The 20,555-nt window shown below is 37.1% G+C and overlaps 1 protein-coding gene across 2 annotated transcripts in view; it reads left to right on the top strand.

Annotated features, from left to right (window-relative positions):
* DYNLT5 (dynein light chain Tctex-type family member 5) overlaps window positions 1–3,764 on the top strand; it is a 30,087-nt gene extending 26,323 nt beyond the window's left edge. For both annotated transcript variants that reach the window (XM_040232646.1, XM_040232645.1), the window contains 2 exons: window positions 1,621–1,745; window positions 2,798–3,764. In XM_040232646.1, coding sequence (XP_040088580.1) covers window positions 1,621–1,745; window positions 2,798–3,001 — 329 coding nt within the window. In that variant the 3' untranslated portion in view covers window positions 3,002–3,764. The remainder of the gene's footprint in view (window positions 1–1,620; window positions 1,746–2,797) is intronic.
* Window positions 3,765–20,555: the final 16,791 nt, after the last annotated feature.

Below are 20,555 nucleotides of genomic sequence, written 5' to 3'. Positions count from 1 at the left end.
TTGAAGCTTTTGCTCTGAAAGTGGACTAAATGTGGTTAAGAATTTAAGCTCTCAAGTCAGATAAACCAGGGAGGTACATCCCAACCCTGCCACTGTGTGATTCTAGGTAACTTAGCCAATATATTTAAACATCTGTTCTCCCCTCTGTGAAATGGAGGTAACAATAAGATTTATCCCCAGAGATTTATTGAAAGATTATACATATAAGGTAATAAATATAAAATACTTATCACAGAGAGGCTTCCCTGGTAGCTCATACAGTAAAGAATCTACCTCCAATGCAGGAGACCTGGGTTCAGTCCCTGGGGTTGGGAAGATCCTCTGGAGAAGGAAGTGGCAATCTACTCCAGTATTCTTGCCTGGGAAATCCCATGGAAAGAGGGCTTCGTGTGGTCACAAAGAGTCACACATGACTGTGCAACTAACACACACACTTATCACAGTGGCTGGCATGTAAAAAATGCTCGATAAGAGTAGCTATTATTTGTACTATGGTTATTATCTAGAAAATGTTTAATTCTATTTAAATTCAGAAATCAGACCTCGAACATTTTTTTCTGACTTTAGCATTGTGTTAGACTTTGAGGATAATAAAATATAATCTTGTTCACCAGTTCAGAGAAGAAAGGTAAGGTAAGCCTTAGCAATTATCAGCTGAATTCTGAGCCACAATAGCAGTGGGGACCCAGAGCACTGGGAATATAGAGAAGAGAGAGGTAATTTGTACCTGAGGAGAGGAGGAAGGCTAACTGGAGAAGATGTTTGAGCTGGCCTTGAAACATGAATGAATATTTATCAGATGAACATGATGGGGAAGAGTGTTGCATTTTGAAAGAGGAGCAAATGTACAAAGCACTCTTGAAAGAACAGATAAACTCCATGAGGCTGGAGCAGCAGTCATGTGAAGATTGCTGGTGAAGTCATGTGGTGGTCGAAGAAGAAGCTGTATGTTGGATAGGAGCTGAACTCTAGACTTTGCCAAGGAAAGCACAATGGTAACATCTGGGTGTTACAACTCCAGTTGTAGTGTTATAGAGAGATTGGAGGTGGGGAACTGAAGAGTTGGGGGTCAGTTAGAAAGATGTTAAGACACTGAAATAAGTTATTAGCATTGGAAACTGCTGGAGGCTTCCCAGGTGGCACAGTGGTGAAGAACCTGCTTGCCAATTCAGGAGACACAAGAGATAGGGGTTAGATCCCTGGATCAGGAAGATACCCTGGAGTAGGAAATGGCAACCCACTCTAGTATTCTTGCCTGGGAAATCCCTTAAACAGAGGAGCCTGGTGGGCTACAGTCCATAGACTCCCAGAGAGTCAGACACAACTGAGCAATTGAGCATACAGACAGTGGGAACTGGGAAGGAGGATACGTTCAATGTCAGACTCCATGGTACTGAACACACTCTTAAGGTATCAGGTAAACAGATGAATCCACCGTCTTCTTGTCCTCTGCCAGAGAACTTGGCTGGAAATCTAATTGGGGCCACTTTTTTTCCTTCAGTAGAGGCCACCCAGAAGATTAAATGTCTCCATGTTTTGATACTCTTTTGATTAAGCTATGGCATGGGCAGATATGATTTGAAATTACTTCTTTGAAAGAAACTTCATCTGTATTTTCAGGTCCTAACAAACATTTTCCTGTGGTCATTGTCAATCGTATTCTGAAAGATGTGTTAACTACCTACCTACAAGAAGAACAGTATGAACCAGAACTCTGTAGACAGATGACTAAAACAATTTCTGAGGTATACACGTGATTTCCTAATATTTGTTGAAAGCACAACCTGCTTATTTTAATGAAAGCAATTAATTTGCAGTAGCAGTAAAACTTTATTTTTATCTTATGAAAATATTTATTAGGTCATATTCCATGTGTGTCTCTGTATGTAAAAAGCCTTTGTCTAAAACAATTATTATGTGCATCACTTGCATGTATTCGGTTTTTAAAATGGATAAAACTGCCCTATTTATTTTAAAAATGTTATTATAAAAGATACAATATTTTAATGATCATTTTCTCTTCCCCAAAGCACCTTCTTTGAAGTGAAATGAAAGTCGCTCAGTCGTGTCTGACTCTGCGACCCCATGGACTCGTCCGTGGAATTCTCCAGGCCAGAATACTGGAGTGGGTAGCCTTTCCCTTTTCCAGGGGATCTTCCCAATCCAGGGATCGAACCCAGGTCTCCCGCATTGTAGGCAGATTCCTTCCCAGCTGAGCCACAAGGGAAGCCCAAGAACACTGGAGTGGGTAGCCTATCCCTTCTCCAAAACACCTTCTTTGCATGCCATCAAATAAAAACATTGGGGCCTTTAAAAACATTTCTATCAAGTAAAGTGCTGGCACTCCATCAGATTTTCTCTTTCTTTTTCATTATAATCTATCTAATAAGCATTCACAATTAGTCATATTACAGGAGACTTCAGATGTATAGTCCCTTAATTAGACATGAACAAGATGGTATAATTGTAATGCCGGCATTCTTTGAAGGGAAGCCATTTCAACATATATTTCCCAAGAACACAATAAATGCATTGAAAACTCTGTTCTCTGGATTATCATTTTTCCATGTGCCTTAGAAAAGGTAGATTTCTTGCTGGGGTTGTCATTTTGTCCCTAAATGTCCTATCTTTTCCTTGAAGGAAATTATAGCTACCTTTCTATAGTAATTACTGAAAAGATCCACAAGGTATCATGCTATTTTCTTCAATTAAATCCACTCTATTTATGAGAAAAATAAAAACTTTCAAATTTCAATGTGACTAAGTGAAGACCTTTTGTTTTCCCTTTAATTTCTAGGTTATTAAGGCCCAGGTCAAGGACTTGATGATCCCACGATATAAGCTAATTGTGATCGTTCACATTGGACAACTGACTGGTCAAAGCATACTGATTGGAAGCAGATGCCTTTGGGATCCTAAAAATGATGCCTTTGCATCTTTCATTTTCAGAAATTCTTCTCTCTTTGCTCTTGCAAATGTCTACACAGTTTACTTTGAATGATTGAAAACAAGAAATCAAGTTCATACTCTTTAAATCAAGATATAGGGTATCTATGTACACAAGTTTCACTAGCCAAACATTAGAGAAAGACTACTACAACACTACTATCTCAAACAATTGGAAGTTTGGGGATTTTTTTCATATTCTTGTAAGAATTAGGAGAGAGAATATGGCACAAGAAAGAATCTTGTTTATCCAAAGGAGAAATAAAGTCTTGGTTCTCCTGGATTGTTTTTTCATAGATATAGATTCTTATTACATATTACTTTGGGTACTAATTATTTTAATTATGCTTTCATTAGAGAGTTAGAATTCCCTCCATTGTTTTTTAATGAAAATCTTTTTTTTTTAAATATGGCTATACACCCTGACCAATAAATAATGGTAGACTATGCAATATGGTATATACACAAATGATCAATGTTACTATGTCTCAGTGCTGCATATAAAAAAATACTGGTTTTCATTTAATAAATTGAGCAGCATTCATTAACTACAATTTTTGTTATATGTACCTGACAGTTGAAACTGCTGAGGTAGAATTAATGATTTCATAACAATTATTGTAGTCCCACAGGACTGCAAGCTAAAACTAGAAGCTCTTGTGGGTTGCCTGCACTTTAAAAAATTGTGGGAGAACTGAATATTAGCTCTTCAATAATGGAAACAACAAATGAACCAAGGCTTTTTAGCACACGGAGGTAGATGTTGTGATATTAAATATACATGATGCTTAATGGTAAGTGTGTCTGTAACACATAAATTCATGTATTGGAAAGAGACTGCTTTTAAATATACACTGCCTGATACACCTTTCAATAGCTTTTCCTGGGCTAACAAACTTTTACACAAAATATATAGCTGGCAGCTTAACAAATAAAACATGTGTATTTACTATTTTGTTCCTATGAATTTAATACTAAAGTGAGCCAGTGTGGTTTTGAATGGATGTCACTAAAATTTATAGGGCTGCACTAGCTTATTATTCTGTGGGTTAATGTAGCTTGTACCATGGATCATTTATTTTTATGGGGCTTTCAGCCCTTTGTATGCATGTAAAATTGTGAGTGGCGTTGTTCTTGGATGGTAAGTGGACTGCCTAGAGGACATTTGTTAAAGGTTAAAGACGAACTGTACACATATGGAGAAAATTAGCAACTCTGTACTCCTAAGGAAAAAATGATGTGTAATTCATATCAAAATGAATTTTACAAATGGAGAAACAGTCGATGCTTTATAGTTATGTACTGATGTCTTATTTTTCCCTCAAGACAGTGCATATTTTTTAAGTATACTTTTAAAATCCCTTTTCTTCTATTTGTTCTGGCGTTTAAGGTAGCATTTCAAAATGAATTTGTCGATTTTCATTGTTTTTTTCTGTTAGTGCCTTTTTTCCTGTTAGTGGGAATACGTCTGTATACTAATTTATCACAACCAAGATTTGTCAATCTCCATAGCCAGTCTGGAATCTGGATTAGATCATTAAGTATAGTACATAAATGAATTTTCTATTTTCTTGCCCATTTATGAACATTTCCCCTCTTAGAACAATAGCAGGGGAAATCATACAGCAATTTTGCATGAATAAATCATGTGAAGAAATTTTTTTTAGTATGTAGGAAGCCCACTGCAAAAATTACCTTATTTTTTAAAGTTATAAAATCTCAACCATGAAGTAATTTCTTACCATCTGTCCTAGGCTGTATTAGGATTCAAAACCTTACAACATGATGGCAGTTAAAAAGCAAAAAAGGAAGCAGTTTGCCAGCATAATTCAGATAGTCAATGATGAATTTTAGCAATTATTGGAACAACATAAGAACATATAGGAAAAGTTCACTAATTGTGATTATCTTGGAGGAATGCTGGTTAGTAAAAAACAGTTTTGTGATGGGAAATTTTGATAGATGTGTCAGCTAACACCTATTCCAATCTATAAATGTATCAAATTAACATGTTTTCACCTTAAATTTATACAATGTTGTGTCATTGTATCTCAATTTTAAAATGAACATTTAAAAAATAAAGAAATGATACTAAATTTGAGGGAACTGTTTTACTTTGAAGCCTACTGAACTTTCTGGGTGTTTTTCTTCTCAATAGACATTCCTAAAGTGCCATCCCTACCTCACAGCCTTCACTTATGGCACTCAGAACACCCTCCCTAGACTCCAACAGCTTCCTTCACTTTTTGGCATTAAACTCGGGTCTCACTTTTTCTCTAAATCCTTCTCCATTTATTTTTCCCTCACATTCTCTCTCTTCTTTCACCACTACCATAGCTAAGTCCCTGATTCTTCTCTAACTGATTTTTGAGTGAGTTTTTTTCACTTACTATATTTAAAACATCTTGAGTACAGGGACCACATATCTTGACAATATCTAACAATAAAATGTAATACATCTTAACTTTTCAAGCAAAAATTATGTACATTGATACTACTGTACTACATAATTGCCAATCAAAAAGGTGATAGTAACACAAAGTTCAACACCAGAAGAACTAGGATGCTCTAGGGGATAAGTACACAAGTGACCACAATTAAGTCTAGAATATGTTTTCATAAGCAAAGTCCAGAATATCATTATATGATTAAAGGAATCAAGGAAGGCTTCATGAAGGAAGAAGCACTTATCTAGACTGTGAAGGTAACAAGTAGAATTTCAACAGACACAAGTTCAGAATACAGAAAGAAGTCTAGACTGGATAAAACACAGCATTCATGAAGATAAGTGGTCAGAACCAAGACTGATATCCTGAAAGCCTGAGTAAGAAAATGGCAGACCATGGGTAGCTATCAAAGGCTTTCCATTAGGCTAACATTAACTGACTTTTTTTTTTTGACAAATAAATGGGGCTTTTATTGAGTGTTTATGAGTATATGTGTCCACTCACCCACAAGTACAGCATCTGAATTAGATTTCTGAAAAAATGGAATGTGTGGGAGGGAGTTATACAGCACAGTGACATTACCTGTTGATTTCTTTTGTAAGAAATGAAATGTCATTTTAGCCTAATTTACGGAGTTGAGAGTATCATCTTGAGCTGTTTTACTGATGGCGTCTTAATTAGTTTCTCCCTCTCCCATTGTTTCTCTTTTTTAAATTTAAATTTATTTATTTTAATTGGAGGCTAATTACTTTACAATATTTAATTGGTTTCGCCATACATAAACATGAATCCACCAAGGGTGTACAAGTGTTCCCCCTCCTGAACCCCCTCCCACCTCCCTCCCTGTACCATTCCTCTGGGTCATCCCAGTGCACCAGCCCCAAGCAAGTAACTGACTCTTTAAGAAGATGAATCCATCAGTAAAGGGCAGGAAGACCATTTAGGAGAGGTGAGAGGTAATGAGGGGCTGAGCTCTGCAGTGGCATTGAAATGGAAAGGAGAGGACAGTTGTATGAACATTTTAGGAACAAAGTCTACATGATCAGGCAAAGAGGAAGGAGTCAGAGGTGATTAAGACAATGTAACAAGGCGATTAAAAGTTTTAAGCTCTGATATTTACATAGTCAAGTCTGAATCCTACTATTCCAGCCAATAGTTAAGTTATCTTGAGTAAATTACTAACCATGATAAGCTGCAGCTTCCCCACCTTAATGTAGTGATAGTGCTGGTACCTACCTCACAGGGTTTTGGTGAGAATTAAATCTATACATTTCTGAAGCTCTTCATGGCGCCAAACCTGAAAGGGAGCCCTATGATTGTAGCTCCTGTTATTGCAACTGAAAGTTCAAGTCTGAGTAACTCAGTGATCAATGCGAAGAAATACATGAAAAATAGATTCAAGGGAGTAGGTCTGATAGACAAAGTGCTTAAGGAACTATGGACAGAGGTTTGTGACATTGCATAGAAGGTGGTAATCAAAACCATCCCCAAGAAAAAGAAATGCGAAAAGGCAAAATGATTGTCTGAGGAGGCCTTCAAATAGCTGAGAAAAGAAGGGAAGCTAAGGGCAAAGAAGAAAAGGAAAGATGTACCCATTTGAGTGCAGAGTTCTAAAGAATAGCAAGGAGAACTAAGTAAGCCTTTTTCAGTGATCAATGCAATGAAGTAGAGGAAAACAATAGAATGGGAAAGACTAGAGATCTCTTCAAGAAAATTAGAGATGCCAAGGGAATATTTCATGCAAAGATGAGCACAATAATGGACAGAAATGGTATAGACCTAACAGAAGCAGAAGTTATTAAGAAGAGGTAGCAAGAATACACAGAAGAACTATATAAAAAAGATCATCATGACCCAGATAACCATGATGGTGTGATCACTCACCTAGAGCCAGGCATCCTGGAATGCAAAGTCAAGTGGGCCTTAGAAAGCATCACTACGAACAAAGCTAGTGGAGGTGATGGCATTCCAGTGGAGCTATTTCAAATCCTGAAAGATGATGCTGTGAAAGTTCTGCACTCAATATGCCAGCAAATTTGGAAAACTCAGCAGTGGCCATAGGACTGGAAAAGGTCAGTTTTCTTTCCAGTTCCAAAGAAAGGCAATGTCAATGAATGTTAAAACTATCGCACAATTGCACTAGCAAAGTAATGTTCTCAAACGATAGAAAAGTAATGCTAAGAATTCTCCAAGACAGGTTTCAACAGTATGTGAATGGTGAAATTCCACATGTTCAAGCTGGATTTAGAAAAGGCAGAGGAACCAGAGATCAAATTGCCAACATCTGTTGGATCACAGAAAAAGCAAGAGAGTTCCAGAAAAACATCTATGTCTCCTTTATTGACTATGCCAAAGCCTTTGACTGTGTGGATCACAACAAAGTGTAGAAAATTCTGAAAGAGATGGGAATACCAGAGCATCTGACCTGCCTCTTGAGAAATCTGTATGCAGGTCAAGAAGCAACAGTTAGAACTGGACATGAAACAATGGACTGGTTCCAAATTGGGAAAGGAGTATGTCAAGGCAGTATATTGTCACCATGCTTATTTAACTTATATGCAGAGTACATCATGCGAAATGCCAGGCTGGATGAAGCACAAGTTAGAATCAAGATTGCTGGGAGAAATACCAATAACCTCAGATATGCAGATGATAACAGCAGAAAATGAAGAAGAACTAAAGAGCCTCTTGATGAAAGTGAAAGAGAACAGTGGAAAAAGCTGGCTTAAAACTCAACATTCAAAAAACTAAAGATCATGGCACCCAGTCCCATCGCTTCATGGCAAATAGATGGGGAAACAATGGAAACTGAGACAGACTTTATTTTAGGGGCTCCAAAATGACTGTAGATGGTGACTGTAGACATGAAATTAAAAGACACTTACTTCTTGGAGGTAAAGCCATGACCAACCTAGACAGCATATTAAAAAGCAGAGATATTACGTTGCTGACAAATGTCCATTTGGGCAAAGCTATGGTTTTTCCAGTAGTCATGTATGGATTTGAAAGTTGGACTATAAAGAAAGTTGAACCTGATGCTTTTGAACATTGGTGTTGGAGAAGACTCTTGAAGGCAGGAGGAGAAGGGGATGACAGAGTATGAGATGGTTGGATGGTATCACCAACTTGATGGACGTGAGTTTGAGCAAGCTCCAGGAGTGGGTGATGGACAGGGAAGCCTGGCATACTATAGTCCATGGGGTCACAAAGAGTCAGACATGACTGAGCGACTGAACTGAACTGAACTCAACTCAACTAAATCAATGGTCCTTATAGCAAAAATAAATGCAGCAGGAAAAATTAAGACTGAAATACTAAATTTGATTTTGCACTTGTTGAATTTAAGTTAACAATGTAACGTTCAGTTGTAGATTGCCTGGAGCCGCTGAAAAAGTGGGACTGAAGCTGAGCTACAACAAGGTGAGAAATTTAGACTTGGCAGACATCCAAATCGAGACCTAATATCTTCCTCCTGCTTTATAAAATATTCATTAGCAGCTGCAGCAAGTATAGTCAGTACTAGTTGCAAATTACTGAATATTCAGTTAACTATAGGAACATCAGCAGGAAACCTTTCCAAAAATCTATAGAGAAAAATTTTTCCAAAACAAAAATCAACTGATACCTTCCTTTTTTTCTTCATTAAAAGAAAAAAGTTCTATATGATCTGATGCTGTTGTCAGATATCACAAGAAATACAATGGTTCAGTCCTAAATACATTGGCACCTTAAATGGAAGGGTCAATACTGTCATCTGTTGTCACCATGAGTGAAAAAAAAAAAAAACAACCTTAAAACACATAATAAAAGGTACTTACCACACAGTCCAACAGATTACGTGTCACTTTCACTTTTCACTTTCATGCATTGGAGAAGGAAATGGCAACCCACTCCAGCGTTCTTGCCTGGAGAATCCCAGGGACAGGGAAGCCTGGTGGGCTGCCATCTATGGGGTCTCACAGAGTCAGACACGACTGAAGTGACTTAGCAGCAGCAGCAGGTAATTGAGCTATCTCAGCTCACTGAGTTTTTTTAAAAAAACTCTTGGGAATTATCCCGTGGATAGGCTGGCTTACCCTCCTCCCCGCCGCCAAAAAACAAACAAACAAAAAAAAAAAAAAAAACAGTTGAGAAATCAAAAATTTAAATTTAGCCATATTAGAGAATGAACATCTTCCTTCTTGGCACCATGACTTGACCATCTTTCTAGATATTACCAAAAAATGCATTAAGAAAATGCAATATTAAATAGCATTGATAATCTACTACACTTTTGTGCTCCTGAAATTCTTAAAGAAGTGGCCTGCACCACTACATCTGGCTTCCTCTGCTGCTTCCTCCTGCAATCAGGATCTCAGCCTCACCAGTACGTTGCTTTCCCAAACACCAGAAGTGCTCCCTCGGGTCAAATGCACCAACCATTCCTCCAGCTGCATTCCGCCTCAGCTCTCCTATGAATTCATTTCTTTTGAGCCACAATGTGAATAGGTTTGTTTATTTTAAATCACAGATTTCACAGACGTGAATCTCATTTTAGCTTCTAGACTTTACTAGCTGTGTGGCTTTGGGCAAAGTGGCTACTGCCTGGAGCCTCAGCTTTCTCAAAGGTAAAAATGATTGTAATAACGATTGCTACTTATCACAGACCAACAATCAGTGATCACTACTTCTGTTCTTGTCATGAAGACCAAAAGGGAAAATGTATATAAAACGCCTGACTCATCGCAGAAAGCTCACTCTCCACCCCCAACTTCTTTGTGCAGAATCCGTTTTCCTAAAGAAAGGAACATATGTTTTTAATATTCTAGATTACTTGTTTTTTTTCTTTTCAAAGTTTTAATCACCTGTTTTGGCTTTCTTTGAGTCAGAAATACTGAATCATTTCTCCTCAAGTTCACATTTATTATTAAATAATCTTTATCCCTGAATTTATCCTCTTTTTGCTAACTTCTACCTATTTTTTAAATTTTACTTCTAATTGAATTTCTTGTATCCCACTTCAGTACTTTTTTAGTCTCTTTTAATGTTTTTGCTTACTGCTACTTACCTACTTACTTTTTCCTGTCTTAGTGTCCATTTGAGTTTACATGGTCTCTTCCCTTCTTCACTTACATGAACACAGAATACTAGAAGGCTTATTGAGGCTTTAACTATGCTAAAAGTTTTATTGAGGCTTAACTATGCTATGGGAGAAGGAAATAGCAACAACTCCAGTGTTCTTGCCTAGAGAATCCCAGGGACAGGGGAGCCTAGTGGGCTGCCGTCTATGGGGTCACACAGAGTCAGACACGACTGAAGCGACTTAGCAGCAGCAGCAGCAGCAACTATGCTATGAAATTAAAAGACGCTTGCTCCTTGGAAGGAAAGCTATGACAAACCTAGACAGTGTATTAAAAAGCAGAGACATCACTTTACTGACAAATGTCCGTATAGTAAAAACTATAGTTTTTCCAGTAGTTGTGTAAGGAAGTAAGAGTTGGATCAAAAAGAAAGCTGAGCACGGAAAAAGTAATGCTTTCGAACTGTGGTGCTGGAGAAGATGCTTGAGAATCCCTTGGACTGCAAGGATAGCTAACCAGTCAATTCTAAAGGAAATCAACCTTGAATATCCATTGGAAGGACTGATGCTGAGGCTGAAGCACCAATACTTTGGCCACCTGATGTGAAGGATCAACTCACTGAAAAAATACCCTGATGCTGGGAAAGATTGAGGGCAGGAGAAGAGGATGAGATGGTTATATAGCATTACTGACTCAATTACATGATAACTGAGGTAATTACTCAATTACCGACTCAATTTATTACATGAATTCCAGTAAACTCCAGGAGATAGTGAAGGAAAGGGTTAGCCTGGCACCCTGCAGTTCGTGGGGTCACAGAGTCAAACATGACTTAGTTTCTGAACAACAACTATGCTGTGTCTCACTAAAGTTTCCTGCAATCTTTTCTCATTTTCTTTCCTTGCCAATTTAACTACTGTGCACAATTTTTAAAAATTTTATTTTAGTGCAGGACATAGCTAGAAACTTGAGTTTCTCCACCCATCCACTAGGCCATTTCCCTACTTAGGGAGGCAGGGAACCAGTGTAACCAGTATGGAAAGCTTTAAGCTGCATCTTCCATTTGTAATAAAAAAAAGAGAATCTATTGCTTCCCACAGACAACTATGAGGGTGGATCTCATAACCATCAAAACACAGAATATCCAGCCTGATTTGTGCAGAGGGTGCTGAGAAATCATTTTTAAAATACGTATGAAAGTTGGCCTAAAGCTCAACATTCAGAAGACGAAGATCATGGCATCCAGTCCCATCACTTCATGGGAAATAGATGGGGAAATAGTGGAAACAGTGTCAGACTATTTTGGGGGGCTCCAAAATCACTGCAGATGGTGACTGCAGCCATGAAATTAAAAGACACTTACTCCTTGGGAGAAAAGTTATGACCAACCTAGATAGTATATTCAAAAGCAGAGACATTACTTTGCCGACTAAGGTCTGTCTAGTCAAGGCTATGTTTTTTCCTGTGGTCATGTATGGATGTGAGAGTTGGACTGTGAAGAAGGCTGAGCCTCAAAGAATGGATGCTTTTGAACTGTGGTGTTGGAGAAGACTCCTGAGAGTCCCTTGGACTGCAAGGAGATCCAACCAGTCCATTCTGAAGGAGATCAGCCCTGGGATTTCTTTGGAAGGAATGATGCTAAAGCTGAAACTCCAGTACTTTGGCCACCTCATGCCAAGAGTTGACTCATTGGAAAAGACTCTGATGCTGGGAGGGATTGGGGGCAGGAGGAGAAGGGGACGACTGAGGATGAGATGGCTGGATGGCATCACTGACTCGATGGACGTGAGTCTGAGTGAACTCCGGGAGTTGGTGATGGACAGGGAGGCCTGGCGTGCTGCGATTCATGGGGTCGCAAAGAGTCGGACACGACTGAACGACTGAACTGAACTGAACTGATGAGAAATATTAACCTTAAAATCATTCCATTTAGGAAATAACAATACGTGATAATTATAGAAATATACTTTTCTTTAAAGAAAAATATTCTACATAAGAACTTTACTTTGATAGGACAGCTAAAAAATTAAAAATACAGCTGAACTTTTTATTTACATCCCAGTTTACAAACACAAGCAAAAGCCTTCTAAGGACCCACTCTAGGGAGTTGAGTCAACCAGAGGATATTAGAATGTCCTTAATCACAGGTCAGCAAACCATAAGGGACGAGACAGTAAATATTTTCAGCCTTGTAAATCATACAGTCTCTGTCACAATTACTCAACTCTGCCACCAAGGTACAAAAACAGCCAGGGGCGATAAGTGTGGCAGCATTCTAACAAAACTTTATCTATAAAATGGAAAATTTGTGTGTGCGCATGCGCATGCTCAGTCATGTTTGACTCTTTACCAGCCATCTAAAAAGTAAAAACCCCTCTTAGCAAGTGACCCATAAAAATCACATAGCAGGACAGATTTGATTCCCAGGCCATAGTTTAACTACCCTACCTCTAAAGGATTCATCTTCGTGGAGGAGGGGAATTGGAATCATAATAGAGAGAAGTCAAGATTTTGTACATCCAAGAAGAAAGTGGACAGTAACCAGCAAATGGAAAAGCACAGTAACATTTCTGAATTAACAAGTGAGGAAGGGGAATTGGTCATGTAAACAAAAGAATTAAAATTAAAATAAATACTTTGTATGGATTATAATCAAGATTATATAGAATATAATCAAGTATATTGTGTCACTCATTAAATATGAATTGGCTTAATTTAACAAAAGCCAGCTAACCTGTGACTTTAAGAATCCATACTGAAAACCAAAAGACAAGAAAGATAGAAGTTGAAATTCAGTTAAGTTTGAAATTTTGGCCAAAGATATATCACAGAGACACAAGCAAATAGTCAATGTCAGTACTAATATTAGACAAAGTAAATTTCAAGACCAAAGCATTAAATAGAAAAAGAATGATATCTGCTGTGGACTTAGTTGTATCCTCTCCCAAATTCATATGTGGGAGTTCTAATCCCCAATGGGACTATGTTTGGAAATACGGATATTAGGAGGAAATTAAAATTAAAAATAGTGTTATCTTCTTTATCCAGAAGGCTTCCCTGGTGGCTCAGATGGCAAAGAATCTGCCTACCATCCAGGATACCTGAATTCGATCCCACGGTTGGGAAGAGCTCCTGGAGAAGGGAACAGCTACCCACTCCAGTATTCTTGCCTGGGAAATTCCATGGACAGAGGAGCCTGGTGGGCTACAGTCCATAAGGGTCTCAAAAAGTTGGACATGACTGAGCAACATAGCATACATGCACATCTTTATCCATTCGGGGTTCCCTGGTGGCTCAGACAGCAAAGAATCTGCCTGCAATGCAGAAGATCTGGGTTCGATCCCTGGGTTGGGAAGATCCCCTGAAGAAGGGAATGGCTACCCTTCCATTCTTGCCTGGATAATTCCATGGACACAGGAACCTGGTAGGCAACTGTCCTTGGGTTCACAAAAAGTCAGGCACGACTGAGTAACTAAAACTCACTCTTTATCCATTCACTGTTGATGCACACCTAGGTTGTTCCCAAGTCTTGGCCATTGCAAATAGTGCTGCTGTGAATATAGGAGTGCATGTATCTTTTTGAATTGTAGTTTTGTCTGGATATATGCCCAGGAGTGAGATTGCTAGATCATATGGTAATGCTATTTTTAATTTTCGGAGTAACCTCCATATTGTTTTTCACAGTGGTTGCACCAACTACACTCCTACCAACAGTGTGGGAGGGTTCCCTTTTCTCCATACCCTCTTAAGCATTTGTTATTTGCAGACTTTTTAATGATGGCCATTCTGACTGGTGTGAGGCAGAACCTCACTGTAGTTTTGAGAAGATATGGTACATATATACAATGGAATACTACTCAGCCATAAAAAGAATAAAATAACATCATTTGCAGTGACATGGATGCAACTAGAGATTATCATACTAAGTGACATAAATCAGGAAGAGAAAGACAAATACCATATGCTCTCACTTAAACGTGGAATCTAAAATATGACACCGGTGAACTTATCTATGAAACAGAAACAAAACCCAGGGACATAAAGACGTTGCCAAGGGGAAGGGAGGCATGAGAGGTTGCACTGGGAGTTAGGGATGAGTAGATGCACACTGGTATATATAGAATGGGTAAATGACAAGGTCCTACTGTGTAGCACAAGCTTCCCATTTGGAACAGTGGTAAAGTATCCACTTGCCAGTGCAGGAGATATAGGAGACTCAGGTTCTATCCCTGGGTCTAGAAGATCCCCTGGAGGAGGAAATGGCAACCCGCTCCAGTATTCTTGCCTGGAAAATCCCAAGGACAGAGGAGCATGGTGGGCTACAGTCCATGAGGTCACAAAGAGTTGGACATGACTGAGCGACTGATGCATAACACAGGGAATTATATTCAACATCCTATGATAAACCAACATGGAAGAGAATATGAGAAAGAATGTATATATATATGTATGTGTATGTGTGTGTGTCCATGTGCATGTGTGTGTGCTTATATGTGTAACTGAGACACTTTGCTGTATGGCAGTAATTAACACATTTTAATTCAACTATACTTAAATTTTTTAAAAAAATTGCTGCCTTATGACCCAGCAATCCCACTGCTAGGCATACACACCAAGGAAACCAGAATTGAAAGAGGCACGTGTACCCCAATGTTCATTGCAGCACTGTTTATGATAGCGAAGACATGGAAGCAACCTAGATGTCCATCAGCAGATGAATGGATAAGAAAGCTGTGGTACATATACACAATGGAGTATTACTCGGCCGTTAAAAAGAACACATTTGAATCAGTTCTAATGAGGTGGATGAAACTGGAGCCTATTATACAGAGTGAAGTAAGCCAGAAAGAAAAACACCAATTCAGTATACTAACACATATATATGGAATTTAGAAAGATGGTAATGATAACCCTCCATGCGAGACAGCAAAAAGAGACACAGATGTATAGAACGGACTTTTAGACTCTGTGGGAGAGGGAGAGGGTGGGATGATTTGGGAGAATGGCTTTGAAACATGTATACTATCAGGTAAGAAACAAATTGCCAGTCTATGTTTGATACAGGTTACAGGAGGCTTGGGGCTGGTGCACGGGGATGATCCAGAGAGATGATATGGGGTGGGAGGGGGGAGAGGGTTCAGGATTGGGAACTCATGTACACCTGTGGCTGATTCACGTCAATGTATGGCAAAAACCAATACAGTATTATAAAGCAAAATAAAGTAAAAATAAAAATTTTTTTAAAAAAAAAGAAAGAAATCAGGAGTCCCCAGTCCATGGGCCACAGACCAATACTAATCCACAGCCTAGGAACTGACCCACTCAGTAGGAGGTGAGTGGCAGGCAACTGAAGCTTCATCTGCCACTCCCGTACACTTGCATTACTGCCTGAATCATCTCCCCCAACCAGTCCATGGAAAAATTGTGTTCCATGAAACCAGTTGATGAAAGTCAAAGAGGAGAGTGAAAAAGTTGGCTTAAAACTCAGCATTCAGAAAACTAAGGTCATGGCATCTGGTCCCATCACTTCATGGCAAATAGATGGGGAAACAGTGGAAACAGTGACAGACTTTATTTTGGGGGTTCCAAAATCACTGCAGATGGTGACAGCAGTCATGAAATTAAAAGACGCTTGCTCCTTGGAGGAAAACCCATGACCAATCAAGACATCACATTAAAAAGCAGACATTACTTTGCCAACAAAGATCCGTCTAGTCAAAGCTATGTTTTTTCCAGTGGTCATGTATGGATATGAGCATTGGACTATAAAGAAAGCTGAGCACTGAAGAATTGATGTATTTGAACTGTGGTGCTGGAGAAGACTCTTGAGAGTCCCTTGGACTATACGGAGATCCAACCAGTCCGTCCTAAAGGAAATCAGTCCTGAATATTCATTGGAAGGACTGAGGCTGAAGCTGAAACTCCAATACTTTGGTGACCTGATGCAAAGAACCGACTTATTTGAAAAGACCCTGATGCTGGGAAAGATTGAAGGTGGGAGGAGAAGGGGACAACAAAGGATGAGACGGTTGGATGGCATCACTGACACGACGGACATGAGTTTGAGTAGGCTCCGGGAGTTGGTGATGAACAGGGAAGCCTGGTGTGCTGCAGTCCATGGTGTTGCAAAGAGTCGGACACGACTGAGCGACTAAACTGAACTGCACTGATTAAACCAGTCCCTGGTGCCAAAAAGGCTGGGGACCCTTGGATTAAATGGGATCAAAAGGGTGAGACCTAATTTGATAGTATTAATGGCCTTATAAGTAGAGGAAGAGAGATTAAAAAGGAAAGAAATAATATTAGTAATTAAGAGAGCATTTCACAAAAAACAAAACAAAGGGGGGATTTATACAGACAAATAGGGGAGGGAGATTTCTACAAACAAAAATGTGAAACATAAAATAAAAAATTAAAAGCTAATAAAATATTTTCTTTCAAAAGACTAACAAAATAAAAGCATTGTTCTCTCCCCACCTATCAGCAAGCTTGATTAAGGGGGAAATAGAACATAAATATATAATATTAAAATATTATATTCATTCATTTATTATTTTATTCATTCAATTGAAATATACTTATTGATTAGAAACTGTATATCAGGAAGAAAGAGAAAATAGTGATGAGCAGTGATTTTTGTACTATAGATTATGTACACTGAAATACAAATAATGAAGAGCCTGAGCTACTCCATCTTGTAAAAGAACTCCATTTTGCAAAGGTACCAGGCAAACAGACTTAGACTTTGGATATTGCCTAAACTTGCCCCACTGTGCACGAGCTAATCAGCCCTTAGGTTAAACCTCCTGACTTTAAGTTCAAGAATTTGTGATTTACCTTGGAAGTAATGATTTACATTTGTGATTTACCTTGGAAGTAATGATTTACATTTGTGATTTACCTTGGAAGTAATGATTTACAATTGTGAAATTTGTGATTTACCTTGGAAGTAATGATCTACCGTGGAAGTAAAAAAAACCAATCAGAAATCCACACACAACCCTATAGAAGAGGGTAACCAATCAGTAGTCCTTCAGCCTGAACACCCCCTTTGTTACCCTTTCACCTGAATATTCCCTATGTAAGCAGTGTAACCCCAAACTCGGGGCTCCTCTCCTTAGCTGCTGCGTCGGTAATGGTGGGAGCCCCAGCTCAAGCTTGGTAATAAAAACTCTCTTGCTTTTGCATCGGATACCGGCTCCCTGGTGGTCATTGGGAGATTTTGCGACTTGGGCATAACAATAAATGCTCATATATGATCAGAATTTGTGAGTTAAATATAAATTCTTGAAACCAAGGACATATACTATGAAGGAAAGCCTAGTGATTGCTGTCATGCAAACTCCAGAAGAAATTCTGAGTATGACTAACTACCTAGATTAACCCTCAAAATGATAGACTATCTGCAAAGGTCAATATTTACAAAGGAAACTAGAATAGTAAAGGTTTATCATGTAAAAAATGTCCTCTAGCAAAAAGATAAGATGTTTTGAAGAATTTAAGCCAATCAATTCAATTTAGACAAAATGGATAAATTTCTTAAAAAAACACAATCACTAAATTTGTTCAAGAAACAAATACATAAAAATATTAATATTTCTGTATCTGTAAAATAAATTGAGTCTGAAATTTTAAATCTTTCTACAAAGAAAATGCCAAGCCCTGATGACTTTGCTAGTGAAACCTCCAAACATTTCAAGGAAATACCAGTCTTAAAACATTCAGAAATTAGAAAAGGAAGGAAGAAAGGGATAGAGGAAGGAAGGAAGAAATTTTTCCAGCTCATTTTGTAGGGCTAACTTAACCCTGATATTAAAATCACATGATTACAAAAAAGAAAATTATAGAAAAATACAAGTTTTTAAATGAAAATACATGCAAAAATGCTAAGCAAAATTTTAGCAAATAAAATTCAATGATATGTAAAAATCAAAAATATATTATTAACTGAATTTGCTCCAAGAATTCATAGGTGTACAAATAAGCAAAAATGTACTTAAAAGTCATACACTTAATTGTATGTGTATTACACTTCAGCAAAATTTTTAAATGTCACCAGGCAAAACATATTATAGCTGTTTTTCTTCCAAATGTCTAAGGAACAGGTGATGCTTTCATTCTATGAAGTTATGTTAATCTTCATTGACAAACTTAGGGATCAATTTTATTTGTGAACACAAATTTAAAAATTCTAAATAAAAGATTAGCATATTTAGTCCTTCTGAGTATTGAAAAACTATTACACTATGATTATATAGATTTATTCTGAGAAATTTCAACATGAGGAGGGCTATCACTATAATTCTTCACCTTAACAAAAGAGAAAAAATATCATATGATAAAGTTAAATAGATATTTGATAAAATTTAGAAGCCACTTATAACGTAATAGGTCCTTAAGCATTATGTAACAGAATAAAACTCTTTAAATGATCGACAATATTATTTCTATACATACATTTGCACATATGCACATGTAAAGACTATTATTTGTTTATTATTTTATTTATATTTTGAGTAGCAAGTGTCATATTGAATAAAGAATGCTGAAATCATTTCTAGTAAAATCAGGAACATGAAAGAGATGTCTACCATTTTCATCATCATTAAAAATTCTTATAATGATCATCTCTCCATTAAGGCCTTCCCTTGCTACACTGTCTAAAATTCAGTCCCCACCCTCATTCCAAGCCTTTCTGTTCCCCTTTTATACTTTCTCTTCAGCCTCTGTCATTATCCAGTATTATCTAATATTTCTTTTGCTTATGTCTGTCTTCCTTAAGAATATACATTTGTCTGTTTTATTCACAGGTGTATCCTTAGCACCCACACAATGCCTGTGCATTACCCTCTCAATAAATAATTTCTACATAATGAGTTATATAACAAGACAAGATTATGAAGCAGTAAGCTTAAATATCGGAAGACAAAATTCACTTTTTTATTAGTAGATGATACTATTGAATACCTAGAAAACCCAACATAGACTTATAATGTAACTATTAAATTTAATAAAATAATTGGACAAGGTGGCTGGAGATGAGTATACAAAATCAAGATTTTTTTCTTTGTATTGTAACATGCATTTAGAAATGAAAATGGGGCAAATTGCAAATACAAAGGTAACATAAAATTTAAAAGTAATATAAAAAGACAGAACCTATATAATAAAAATTCTAAAAAGAAATAAAATGCTATATTATTTTAGTAATATATTTTAGATATAAATTCTTAATATCTTACAATATAAGTATTTTCTACATTAGTATAACTAAAACAATTCAAAGTATAATTCCAATATTTTTGGAAATTGGATTATAAAATTTATATAGAAAAACGTATGTCTCATAATATCCATGAAAAAACTTTTAATCTACAATGTTGAACAACTTTTCTTAAGAGATGGTAAAATTTACTATAAAGTTATTGCAATCAAAATAATATGGGGCTAATTTGAGGATAAACAGAGCAAAGAACAAAATAAGGGGCCTACACTAACTCCAAACATAATGTGAAATAACATATGACTAAAATGAAATGAAATTTCTATGGGAAAAGGCTGGTCTACTTAATAAATTATGCAGGAAAAAACATTCTGTTCATTTTGAAGAAAATAAAAAATCAAGCACCTCATACAATACAAAAATAAATATAAGATGGATTAAATTTAAATGCAAAGGATAACTATTAAATTATTAGACTGTAACTTAGTAGACTTTTTCACAACCTCACTCACAGCAAGGGAAGTCTTCTAAAGTTAAACAGGAAATCCAGAAAACATAAAAGAAAAGACAGACATTGTATGCAATGACATTATATGCAAAAGACTAAGGCTAAGTGAAATCAATGCATACCAAAGGCTTAGGTTGGAGGATATTTAACTAAGGTGGCTGTCAAAAAATCAATATCTTTAATATTAAAAGCTTTAAATTTTGTCAATAAACCTATTATAAATAAATAGAAATAGAAAAATGGGCTAAGAATATGAACAGACTAATTTACAGAAGAGGAAACAATCATAGTCATGATAATGCATATACAAAAAAATTATACTCTATTTTATCTATAAAAATGCAAATTTTGCAAGTGTAATAACATCATGG

The sequence above is a fragment of the Oryx dammah genome, unplaced genomic scaffold, assembly GCF_014754425.2.
Source record: "Oryx dammah isolate SB20612 unplaced genomic scaffold, SCBI_Odam_1.1 HiC_scaffold_28, whole genome shotgun sequence".
Taxonomy (NCBI): Eukaryota; Metazoa; Chordata; class Mammalia; order Artiodactyla; family Bovidae; genus Oryx; species Oryx dammah.
This window is presented reverse-complemented; position numbering and strand designations above follow the sequence as displayed.